Source organism: Fusarium keratoplasticum, chromosome 2, assembly GCF_025433545.1.
Source record: "Fusarium keratoplasticum isolate Fu6.1 chromosome 2, whole genome shotgun sequence".
In the NCBI taxonomy this organism is placed as follows: Eukaryota; Fungi; Ascomycota; class Sordariomycetes; order Hypocreales; family Nectriaceae; genus Fusarium; species Fusarium keratoplasticum.
The window spans coordinates 762,186-774,023 of NC_070530.1; the positions used below are offsets into that span (position 1 = coordinate 762,186).

Here is an 11,838-nt window from a genome sequence, read left to right on the forward strand (position 1 = left end):
AGGGCGTTTTGGGGGAGGGGAACACATTTCATGGCGTTTATTTGGAGGAAAGAAATGAGCGAATTTCTGTGTCTTTTTGGTCAGCCGACTTCTTTATTTTACCTATTTCAATTGCTACGCTTCACTAGCCACAGGTTTTGGTACCAATTCGAGCAAACTCATTCACTCAGGGAGATGCAGTTCCGATGTCGTTGAAGTGATCGACGGCATGATGGACGTTGGCTCCGCTTCCAAGTAGCCGACTCGACGCCCGAGAAGCCGAGCCGGGCTCTTTACCTATACTCATTGACGCTCAGTTGCTGGTATCTCATTCATATATAAATATCCAACAGCTGCTCTTGCTCAACCGATCTATTCTACTTTGCTTTCAGGCTCACAAAGTATTGTTGAAGCATCATGGCGTCCAAGGTGACGTCCCTCTTTGGCCGTCAAATCCGAACATACTCGACCTCGTTCAACACCACACCAACATCTCATACCCTTCGGTCAAAAGGAGCCAATCTCATCTTGAGACCTCGGAGTAAACTCCAGCTCATGCCTCGCCACTACTCTACAGCCACCCAATCACCCCAGAAAATCCTCCCTTTAGATGGCGTCACAGTCGTCAGTCTGGAACATGCCATAGCAGCCCCCTTCTGCACCCGCCAACTCGCCGACCTAGGCGCCCGCGTCATCAAAGTCGAGCGCCCAGGCGAAGGAGACTTTGCCAGAAACTATGACTCGAGGGTCCGAGGTCTGGCGTCGCACTTTGTCTGGACCAACCGCTCCAAGGAGAGTCTCGCGCTCGACATCAAGAACCCCAAGGACTTCAAGGTGCTCAAGGCGCTCCTAGCCAAGGCCGATGTTCTGGTGCAGAATCTTGCTCCCGGGGCTAGTCAACGTCTTGGGCTCTCTTTTGATGCGCTTAAGGATGAGAATGAGGGTCTTATTGTGTGCGACATCTCGGGATATGGCTCAAATGGACCGTACCGGGATAAGAAGGCCTATGACTTGCTGGTCCAGAGCGAAGCGGGCCTCCTTTCCGTGACGGGAACAGAGTCTGAACCAGCCAAGGTTGGAATCTCGATCGCCGACATCTCAGCCGGAACATTTGCCTTCCAAAACATTCTCGCTGCGCTCCTCAAGCGAGGAAAGACGGGTAAGGGCTCGCACATTGATATCTCCATGCTCGAGGCCATGACCGAGTGGATGTCCTTTCCCCTGTACTACGCCTTTGAGGGAGCAGCTGGTCCAAGCCGCGCAGGTGCAGCACATGCCGCCATCTACCCCTATGGTCCGTTTGACACCGCGAATGGAGGATCAGTCATGATGGGAGTGCAAAATGAGCGCGAGTGGGCAAAGCTGTGTGCTGAAGTGCTAGGCAACGCAGACCTCGCCAAGGATGAACGGTTCAGCAGCAACTCACTTCGAGTCCAGAATCGAGTAGCCCTCAGAGAGATCATTTGCGCCGCCTTCTCAGATCTCAGCTCAACAGAGGTTCTCGCCAGGCTGGACAAGGCCGGCATCGCTAACGCAAACGTCAACGACATGCAGGGCGTTTGGGAGCACCCCCAGCTGAAGGCCAGAGGCAGATGGACCGAGATTGACACTCCGGCTGGTAAAGTCCCCGCTCTTCTCCCGCCTGGCGTCCCTGACGTGGACTCTGCGAGGATGGATCCTGTTCCCGCCTTGGGGCAGCACAACGAAGCCATTTTGAAGGAACTTGGCTTTTCTGAGTAGGAACGTCCCTATTGAGAAGAGAGAAAGGATAGAGGGGGGCTTGTTTTTATGAATCCAGACAAGGCGCTGTACACAGCCTCTAGACTCTAGATCCGCTGATTGGCGGCGATCAGAGCTCAACTGGGCGCGAAGCCTGTCGTGATAGTCGAGCCCCTGTCAACGGTTATATGGCTATAGCTGAGGTGGTATTTATTTGCCGAGTGGATCAGACTGAATGGAAGGTCCAGAACAAAAAAAAAACGCATTCATCCTCTTTCATCATCATGTAGGAGAATCGACGGCCGTTTAAGTGCCTTGTTTGGCTGCGTCCTGTGTCTGGCTGTTTCCAGGATCAGGTCTTTGAACCTCTGGGTATCCATCCCATAAGAATTTGTGTCTTGCTCATGGAAGGTGTTTAGTTACAGCACCAATGACGAAAAATCTGAAAGCGATTGAAGGAGAAATGAGGTTGCTTTCAGAAGTGGGCGGGGAGAAATGCTTAGAGTACGTTGAAGATTTGCCAAACTGTTATATAACCTAACTCTCTTCCCTTTCATGAGCCTGTTATCAACCAGCCATATCCAACCGTGTCCATCAGTAGGCGTAGAACAATGTAGCCTCAGAGTCACTCTGCCTGATCTTCCTGTTCTGCCTCACCAGCATGAACCTCATAAGCCACACGCCTGCAATGCAAGCAACCGCAAAGGCCGCACTGCTAGACAGAGGGATCACATATCGAGGAGCGTCCGAGGAAGGCCAGAGATACTGTCTAGGTTAGCAGCCGGTTCACCCAGGTTTTTTTTTAAGGGATAACTCACAGGAGTCCAAATGAGACTGAGCGTGGCGCTGACATTGGCCAGAGCGAGGGCAGAAGCTTTCTTCTCCTTTGTCTGACCACAAGTGTTTCCGACCCAGGCCAGAAGAATAGAGTTGACGCCGTATGTTCCAATGGTGAAGACGCACATGGCAAAGTACCTCGCTCCGACATTCATGGTAGAACAAGCCAGGACGAAACCAAACGTCGCAACTATCTTGGAGATGGTAATATGCCAGGTGCTCTCGTTAAAGTGTCCCGAGGACTTGGCCCAGAGAATCGAGATGGCTCCGGCGATGAGGAAGGGAGGGCACGTCAGGACGAGCGTGATGGTTCTGTTGAAACCCAGCGTGTTGACAATGGTTGGGAAAAAGTTCTTGAAGCCGTTTGTAGCCAGGTGCAGATGTTGCAAGACGACAAAGACCCAGACCTTCGGGTCGGCCAACGCTTCTCGGAGGCCACTCCAAGGGTTGCCGTTACCTTTTTCTCCGACGGTATCTCTTTGGACGCGGTCGTGGGCGAGTTGGCGCTGCTCCGGGGTGAGCCATCGTGTTGTGAGGGGCTCGTCGGGGAGAGTGAAGCATGCCACGATGGCGACGAGGACGGTCACAGCTCCCTGGAGGATAAAGAGCCATCTCCAACCCTTGATGCCGGCGAGTCCATCCATGCCTTCAAAGACACCTGCCGCAATCAAGCCTGCAAAGGCAGAGGCGAGGACATTACCCGAGTACAAGATACTAATCCGAGTCGCCAGCTCCTTTCGTGTATAGAAAGTCGACAGCGTGTACAGAGCACCAGGATAGTAGGGAGCCTCGACGATACCGAGAAAGAAGCGCGTAAGGAGGGCACCGGTATAGTTGTGAGCCACAGCAGTGAGGGCACTGACGACGGCCCAGGCCATCATGAAGCCTCCCATGTACCACGAAGGACGGACGCGCGTGATGATCATGTTGCTGGGGATTTGGCCGAGGGTGTATCCGACAAAGAGGATGGAAACGGCCGTGTTGTACTGAGATCCCTTGAGGCCGAGATCCTCTTCGAAGCCGTTGAGACGAGCCAACGTGATGGCATTTCGATCAAGATAGTTGAGCCAGTACATGAACCAGAGAGTAGGCTGTCACAGTTAGCAGAGTTACGAGGGGATGATTGATGGGTACTCACCATGATCCAGAGATCCAACTTCTTGACAAGCTTGATCTCCTCGGGATCAGTCTTTGCAGTGGCACCCGAGTAATCTCCATTAGTCTTCTTGTCAAGAACCTCAGACGAATACTCCTGATGAGCAGAGTTCTGCTTCTCAGCATCAAGAGCCTGGATGTTCTCCGACATCTTTTCCTGGTCGCGAGGTGCAGTCATGGTTGCAGGATGAGAAGAGAGAATGGAGTGATGATCTCTTTCTGGGGGAACAGGGAAATCTGGCGATATTTGTCTCAATCCAGGCTCTTCTCCCCTTCCCCGCATAAAACCCCAGATTCAAGCGGTGGAGATGCGAATCTGGGGTTGTAACCCGTGGATGGGGGCAAACAAACTGGTTCGTGGTGGTGAGGCCCCGGTCTCGGCGGCGGCGCCGAAGACCGAGGGACGCCGGTCCTAGTCTACGAGTCAGGGGGTGTGTGTGCTAACCGATTAACCTTGAATTGTCTAAAGAGGTGGCCCTTACAATTGAAGGCATTGGGATTGGGTAAGATTACCCAGGAAACATGGCAGATGGAGAAGGACGTGTATCCCAGATTGATGGAATTATTGTTGTGTCTATAGCATCCATAGGAAGACATCAACCAGCAGTATCGCGACTTATGATGATGGATTTTGAGCGACACACAGCTCTATCTTTCCAATTCCATCTTTACTCAACTAGCAATGCCAGCAGATAAAAATGCAAACTGTACGAAACTGACGTCAAGATTAAACAATCTGAAGGATCAATAGTCGGTCACTAGAAGTTGACGGGTCATCTGTTCACCTTTCAAAACGTGCATATTGCCTCCCCCTCAACGAGTCAGGATCCCCCCTCGTCCCTCAACCAAAAACCTCAATCCCACTCCCGCAATCTTTACCGAACCATGGATCCTGGCCCACCCCATGGGGCCATAGCCAAGCGGGGTTGAACAAACCCGTCGATCCTACCCAAACCCCAGGCTCGGTGTCAACCGCCGAAGCGGCCTCCATCGCCGCGCGAACTCATCCTGTTAAACCAACAGATATTCCTCTTGTGGCGACTGTGGACTCCAGATGCCTTCCAGCGCGTGCGACAGATGCCATCGGCGCAAGGTCCGCTGCGACAAGCTCCAGCCCCAGTGCTCCCCCTGCAGGAGGGCAGACGTGGCATGTCAATACGCTGTGAGCGACCACCAGATCCGTCGGAGGAACATCCAGAAGCTCGAGAGGCGTATCCGCGACTTGCAAGCAAACAATGACGCCTTGTCCGCCCAGCTAAGAGAGTCTGAAGCACCACCAGCTGAGAGGGAGGTGCCTACCCAGAGCTATGCTACTCCGGCAACACCGTCGCAGCATGTTGAAAACAGTTCACCTGGGGATGGGGAGGTTGCGGAGGAGGTGATTCAAATGAGTTTGATCGCTGGGGGAGGTCATCACTTTGTTGGATCCACGAGCGGTCTCCTCCTCGCAAACTTGCTCCAAGCTCGACCGCAGCCATCTTCCTCACTATTGAACGCTTCAGGATGGAAGCCAAACTCCCTCTCCGGCCTCCATTCCCCAAAAGGAACCTCTGGTTTACCACCCAAGAGTCTCGCTTCTGAGCTCCTGAGAGCGTACTGCAGCCACGATCACCTCTGCTACCCCTTTGTCTCTACCAAATCCCTCTACCGATCCCTGGACGCTGTCTACGAGAGTGAACCTCGCGAAAAGGATCCCGTCGATGCCTTTTTTGTGGACATGACTCTCGCGATAGGAACAGCTCAAGTCCACAAGTTCAACTGGAACGGCGTGTATGATGCAGAAACGCACTACAACCGCGCCATGACACGACTAGCAGACGTGCTTGCTCGAGATGGCATCGAGAGGTTACAGGCCTTGTTGTTGATATGTCAGTACCGGATGGGAACGACTTCGAGCAACACTACGACCAGCGTGTGGCATCTCATCGGGGTCGCTGCTCGGACGTGTCTGGAGATGGGTCTCCATCGAGCGTCTACGTATACATTACCCAGCGCAAGCGATGGCGATTCATCTAGTTCTACGGCCATGGAGGAAGAGATGGAGACCAAGAGGAGGTGCTTCTGGAGTCTTGTGGCTCTAGACCGTGTTACAAGCCTCGCTCTAGGTCGACCCCTGGCGATACAACTCGAAGATATCGACGTCGACCTCCCGCCGTGCGCCAACTCAGATCCCTTACCTCAAGATCAAGACGGAAATCCCTTGTCGTCAGCTCCTTACGGAACACCTCAATACCGCGCCGCAACGTCCGTATTTGTCCATATCGTTCGGTACCGTCTTATCTGCGGCAAGATCATCAATGCATTACATCGAAGCACAAAACACACCACAATCACAAACACCAATTACGAAGAGATGCGAGCAGCATTAGCTCAAGAGCTTCAAGAGTGGCATGCAGAAACAGCGAACCTCCCCCTCGTCAAAGGCGACTCAACAGCGGCATCCCCCGCAAGCGGCTCAAGTTTCCGCTCCGAGGAGTGGTATCGCCTGCTATACCACAACGGCATGCTGATGCTGTTCCGTCCCTCGCCGTGTCTCTGCGACGCTTCAACAAACAGTGTCACTCTTCAACACATATTCGACTCGGCAAGAGAATCCATCAATCTTTACGCAAGTTTACATCGCTCTCGGAAGCTAAACTACTCCTGGATAACGATGCACTCTGTCTTCTTGGCGGGTCTGTCCTACATCTTTGCCCTAAGACATCACTTCCAAGCTCTTCAAGTTCAAGCCTCAGAACCCACACGAGCGCGACTGCATGCGACGCCAACAATCAACCAAGTCGTCAACGATACACGCGCATGTTCCAAAGTTCTAGTAGCAGTGTCAGAACGATGGGATCTAGCTCGGAACTGCTCCGACCTCTTTGACAGACTAAGCGACGCCGTAGTCGCCGACATAGTCGACGCCCAAGCGCCTCCAACAGTGCAAACCCCACAGGCGACGAGTAACAGCGCAAATGTAGACATCGTCGAGGCAGTGCCCTTCTCCACGGGACTCTATCAGCAGACTCCAGGAGCTGGCTTCGCAAACATGACGGTAGACAGCACGTTCCGGGATTGCTTTGGGGACCTGCAGAGTCTTGGGTTGGATGAATTTCACAATGATGCTATATCGCAGTTGTCGCAGGAGTGGTTTTTTGGTCTTGGAGAAGACTCTCATAGGTACTACTAAGCATTTCCATAGGGACTTGTCCATTTAGTAGCAACCGAGGCTGATATGCCATTTATCAGATATGCCACTTATCAGATATGCCATTTATAAGATTCCCATTCCGTATACATAAAAGATCTATCATTCTAAATCACATCGTGCGTGATACCATATTCATTCCACAACTTAAATTCGTCCCCTTTCAAGAAACGCCTTTGGGACATCCACGTATCGACTCCTCAGATACTCTGCAATACCCTTCCCAAGCCCATCGATCCGATCAGACGAAGCAATCCCGCCATTGAGATTATCCAAAATACGGCTATACCACCAACGTTAGCATCTCAACTCCCAGCAGTCGTTCGAAAACTTACAAGTGCACGGCATTGACGCCAGGAAACTCAACTCTCTCCACCCTCCTGTCGGGGTTTCCCTTGAACCAATCATCCCCAAAGAGCTGCTTAATCTTTGACACGGTCAACAGGTTCCGCAACCAGGGATACTCGTCGTCGTTCCGCACAAAGAAGCCAACATTCGAGTTATCCCCCTTGTCACCAGACCGAGCATGCACCACGCTCCCCAGGGGCGCCCACTCGGTCGGTCCAAAGGTGAGCATGTCCACAGGCCCATACGTATCCGCCGACGGTCGAACAATCGGGTAAGTAGCCGTCTTGCTCGGTGGTTGAACACGCAGCACCTCGCCGGTACTCATCTCAACCCGATGGTCAATGGCAGACATGGGCATAAGCGCAGGAAACATCTCCATAAACGGCTTAGGCGTCATGGTCCGAAAGTCGAGGTTCATGTGGTAGCCAGGATAGCTCTGCATCCGCAGCGCATAGATGGGAACCTTGAACTTGCTCGACTCGATATCCTCCTTCTTTCTTGCTTGCGCAAATACCCTCAGCGACACGGTGCCCGCCTGCTGAGATGTCGGGTTGTCGGCTGGTGTTCCGTAGAGCTCGATGCTGAGACGGCTAAAGTTGCTGTCCTTGAACATGTGCGCCAGCTGCGCCTTCATCATGGCTGCCTTTTCCGCCACATCGAGACCGTTGATGTAAAAGGTCGCTTCAGCCTGGAACCCACCCTTGGCAGCGATCATGACCTTTGTCGTGGCAGGTGGAGGACGGCCCTTGACTCCAGAGACAGCCACCCGATTTGTCGTCTCCTGCTCAACTCTCACGCCTGACAGGTCTGCCACGACATCGGGGTTCAAGTAAAGATGCCCTTGAAGCTCATAGAGCAACTGAGCCGTGACTGTCTCTTTCGTCACACGGCCACCTCCTTCGCTAGTCCTTCCAATAACACAGCGTCCTCTGGGATCAATCTCAGCAATGGGAAACGCAATGTCGACCAGTTCGGGCAAAAAGTCCTTGAAACCCGAAAAGTTGGCCCCGACGACATAAGGACCACACTCGATCAGGTGGGCGGCCAAAAGTGAACCAGCCAGCTCCTCGTACTGGTCTTCCCTCCATCCGTGGTACCAAGCGGCGGCGCCCATGACAGGGGAGGCATCAGTGCAGCGGCCACAGATGACGATACGAGCGCCGGATCGGAGAGCTTGCACGATACCCCAGCAGCCAATGTACGCTGTAGCACAGCAAGGAGTGAATCCCCAAGTGTCGAGTGTCTGCTCCGGGTGATCCAAGTGCGTAATGGCCAACCCCCTCCTCTTGCTCTCATCCATAACAACGTCCGAAACATCATCACCCAAAACCGCAGCAACAACACAATCCCCATACCCCCTCTTCTCACAAAGCGCCCTAACCTTTCGATACAGCGCCTCAGTATTCAACGCACCAGCATTGGTAACAACGCGAATGTCCCGCTGCATAATGTCATCAAGACACTCGTCGAGCTGCTCAAAGAAACCATTCTCATAACCCAAGTCCGGATCAACCTCTTGCTTGGTGATGGCGTTCCAGGCAATGTTCATCTCGGAGAGCCAGTCGCCCGTGATGACGTTGACGTTGCCGGAGCGCACCATCCGGGCCATGGCGTGGGGGTGGTCGCCCGTGGCGCCAGAGACGTTGCCGATGCGGATGGGGGGTCTGTCAAGCATGATGTGTGATGTGTTTGTGATTTTGGTGTTGTTGAGTTAAACAGTCATGAAGGAGGTGAGATATAAGATAAAGGTCAAAGAGGCGAGTTGAGGCTCCGCTGAAAGCACCTGATCGACAACCGGCGTAATGAAACTTTTCCCCGTGGCTATGCTTAAGCAGAGGTAACAACTTCTTTCGGTACTCTCGGAGGTTAGAATTGCTTGATCCATCATGCATTCATGTGTATCATCCCTCATCGGCCGCGGCGCCGATCATCACAAGCGCCGAATCCCCACGGCTTCGGCGCCGGCGACCGAGTCCGTCACCTCCACTCGTGATCAGTCCAGGGTCTCATTGAATGTAGTGCGGCATGTTGCTTCCAAAATTCAAGATCCTGTAGTCTTTTTAGCCTAAGTAAGCTTAAATATCCTTGGCTAGTCATGTTCGTTCAATTCAGATAGAATCATGATCTTCGACAAAACAAATCCTACTATTACCACATGGGAGAAGGACGCTGAACGGGATAAGGAGAGAAATCAGGTATGAGAAACGCAGACCATCCTTGGCATTGAAGCAAGGGCATTCTTACCAACGGGGCCCGAAGTCCAGATCAACCATTGAAGCCATCACCATCATCACAACTCCTTGAACCAAACACCACCAAACACCACCGAGCCAACCCACCCTATATCTCGAGCCATCAAGCTCCCCTTAGTCATCGACTTGCCCCCTCCACATCCTCAGCCCCCATTCGCCAGCAGATGGAAGCTTCTCATGCAACCAGGGTCTTCGGTACAACATCAACCGAGGATAACAGCTCGGTCTCTGCGAAGGATGGCATGTCGCGATAAGAGCCAAGCCCGAAGAGAATGCGCGCAAAGAGTCTAGACAACGAGTCTAAGCGCCATGTGTCCAGAATTGGCTTGCTGACGCTGCTCAGTCTAGGATCAGTCTTGCGCCCTCACTTCACCCATCCCCATCAATAAGAACACAGAAGTAGTCATGAATCAGGTGGATTTATGTGTCAATTCCACTGCTATCAAGGTCATGTTACACGTACAACCTCCCCCTTTCGCGCTCGCTCTCTCAGCGATAATCGAAGAGCTGCTCCTCTTCTTCCTCTGCGTCGCTCCCCCCCAGAAACACCCCCTTTTCTCTCTCGGAACGCCTAAATGCCGCCAGAGCCCTTTCCCCTCGGGTCGTTCCTAGGTCTAATATTCGATCGAGTGTTCGGTTTGTAAATAGGTGGTTCCTTTCTTCCTTTGTTTGCCCCCGCGACGGACGGGGTAATGACGAAAAAATGCAGTTTAAAAAAAGGGAAACATTGCGTTGAGGTAGGTTAGGTTGTTTAGGCCGGGGATATCACAAAAAGTTGCTTGATTTAAACAGTCTCGAGCTTGTCGAGGATGGCCTTGGTGAACTCGTGGGTGGTGGAGGAGCCGCCCATATCGGGGGTGCGGACCTTGCTGTTGAACAGTTAGCTTTTGTCACTATAACATGGGACAGACAACTTACCCCTCGGCAATGACGGCGTAGGTGGCCTTGGAGATGCGGTTAGCATGCTCATCGAGACCGAGGTGTCGCAGCAGCATGCTGCCGGACAGGAGCATGGCGGTAGGGTTAGCCTGGTCCTTGCCCTTGATGTCGAGACCGACGTGACGGCAACCGGGCTCGAAGACGGCGACCTCACGGCCCATGTTGCAGCCGGGGACGATACCGGGACCACCGACAAGAGCGGCACCAATGTTGGACAGGATACCACCGTAAAGGTTAGGCATGACCATGACGTCGAACTGCTGGGGTCGGGAAACAGCCTGCATGGAGGCGTTGTCGACAATCATGTCGTTGACCTCGAGGGTGGGGTAGTCCTTGGCGACCTGGTGGAAGGTGCTGCGGAACAGACCGTCGGCCAGCTTCATGATGTTGGCCTTGTGGATGCAGGTGACCTTGGAGCGGCCGTTGGCGAGGGCGAAGCTGAAAGCAAACTTGGCGATGCGCTCCGACTTTGCGCGGGTGATGATCTTGAGCGACTCGACGACACCGGGGACGCTCTGGTGCTCGAGGCCAGAGTACTCGCCCTCGGTGTTCTCGCGGATGATGCAGAGGTCGACGTCCTTGTGGCGGGTCTCGTAGCCGGGGATGTTCTTGATCAGACTGATGCTGGCGTAGATGTCGAGCTCCTGGCGCATGGCGACGTTGAAGCTCTGGTGTCCGGATCGGCTGATGGGGGTGTGCAGGATGCCCTTGAGGCCGAGCTTGTTGCGCTTGAGCGAGGCCACCGACTCGCGGAAGGCGTCCTCGGTGCGGCCGGCGCCCTCGAGGCCAGACACCTCGACCTGCTCCCACTCGACGGGCACGTTGTCGGCCTTGAAGACGGTCTTGACCGACTCGGCAACCTCGGTACCGATACCATCACCGGGGATGAGGGTGACGGTGTACTTGCCGCCGAACTTGGCGGGCTTGAAGATGTCGGACTGGACGGTGGCGAAGGATCGGGCGAGCTGGGGTTGCTGGGCCACGCCGCGCAGCAGCTGTAGAGAAGAAGCACGTTAGCAAACCACTCAATTGCGTTTCTCTCACATCATGAGCTCGAATGTCGCAGTCATGGCATTCCCAGATCTTCTTGTGCTCCAAGCCCGCCTAATCTTGTTGCGTCGCCCTAACCGCGGGCTGTGATGATCATGACATGATGCAATTCACCATGCCGCCACCATTTTCGCTTCACAAACCCCTCCCACACACAATCTCTGCCAAATACCCCAAGACGCAAGTCTGCCATGACCGCATCACTAGAGAAAAGATAAACGTACCTGGGCCGATCGAACAGATCCTCGCGACAACATGATGACGGTTGCGGATAGATAGGAAGAGGGAGAGGGGAGAGCTTTCTTGAGGACGGGAAGGACAAAGAGGAGGAAAGGAATTAAACCGCGGGCCGCACGCGAGCAGGAGGAG

At 53.6% G+C, this 11,838-nt stretch overlaps 5 protein-coding genes across 5 annotated transcripts; 2 read left to right on the plus strand and 3 right to left on the minus strand.

Annotated features, from left to right (window-relative positions):
* Nucleotides 1–396: 396 nt before the first annotated feature.
* Nucleotides 397–1,719, plus strand: NCS57_00215200 (uncharacterized protein; the record flags this gene model as incomplete). The annotated part of the gene is made up of 1 exon (XM_053052187.1): nt 397–1,719. One exon carries the CDS (start codon nt 397–399, stop codon nt 1,717–1,719), a length of 1,323 nt encoding a protein of 440 aa, XP_052917433.1.
* Nucleotides 1,720–2,292: 573 nt separating this feature from the next.
* On the minus strand, nt 2,293–3,868 carry NCS57_00215300 (uncharacterized protein; the record flags this gene model as incomplete). Its single annotated transcript, XM_053052188.1, has 3 exons — nt 2,293–2,463; nt 2,517–3,626; nt 3,674–3,868. The coding sequence occupies 3 exons, from the start codon at nt 3,866–3,868 to the stop codon at nt 2,293–2,295; spliced, it is 1,476 nt and encodes a 491-aa protein (XP_052917434.1).
* Nucleotides 3,869–4,744: 876 nt separating this feature from the next.
* Nucleotides 4,745–6,862, plus strand: NCS57_00215400 (Zn(2)-C6 fungal-type domain-containing protein; the record flags this gene model as incomplete). Its single annotated transcript, XM_053052189.1, has 1 exon — nt 4,745–6,862. The coding sequence occupies one exon, from the start codon at nt 4,745–4,747 to the stop codon at nt 6,860–6,862; it is 2,118 nt and encodes a 705-aa protein (XP_052917435.1).
* Nucleotides 6,863–7,027: 165 nt separating this feature from the next.
* Nucleotides 7,028–8,903, minus strand: NCS57_00215500 (uncharacterized protein; the record flags this gene model as incomplete). Its single annotated transcript, XM_053052190.1, has 2 exons — nt 7,028–7,163; nt 7,216–8,903. The coding sequence occupies 2 exons, from the start codon at nt 8,901–8,903 to the stop codon at nt 7,028–7,030; spliced, it is 1,824 nt and encodes a 607-aa protein (XP_052917436.1).
* Nucleotides 8,904–10,264: 1,361 nt separating this feature from the next.
* On the minus strand, nt 10,265–11,726 carry NCS57_00215600 (Isocitrate dehydrogenase [NAD] subunit, mitochondrial; the record flags this gene model as incomplete). The annotated part of the gene is made up of 4 exons (XM_053052191.1): nt 10,265–10,349; nt 10,399–11,414; nt 11,464–11,523; nt 11,694–11,726. 4 exons carry the CDS (start codon nt 11,724–11,726, stop codon nt 10,265–10,267), a joined length of 1,194 nt encoding a protein of 397 aa, XP_052917437.1.
* Nucleotides 11,727–11,838: the final 112 nt, after the last annotated feature.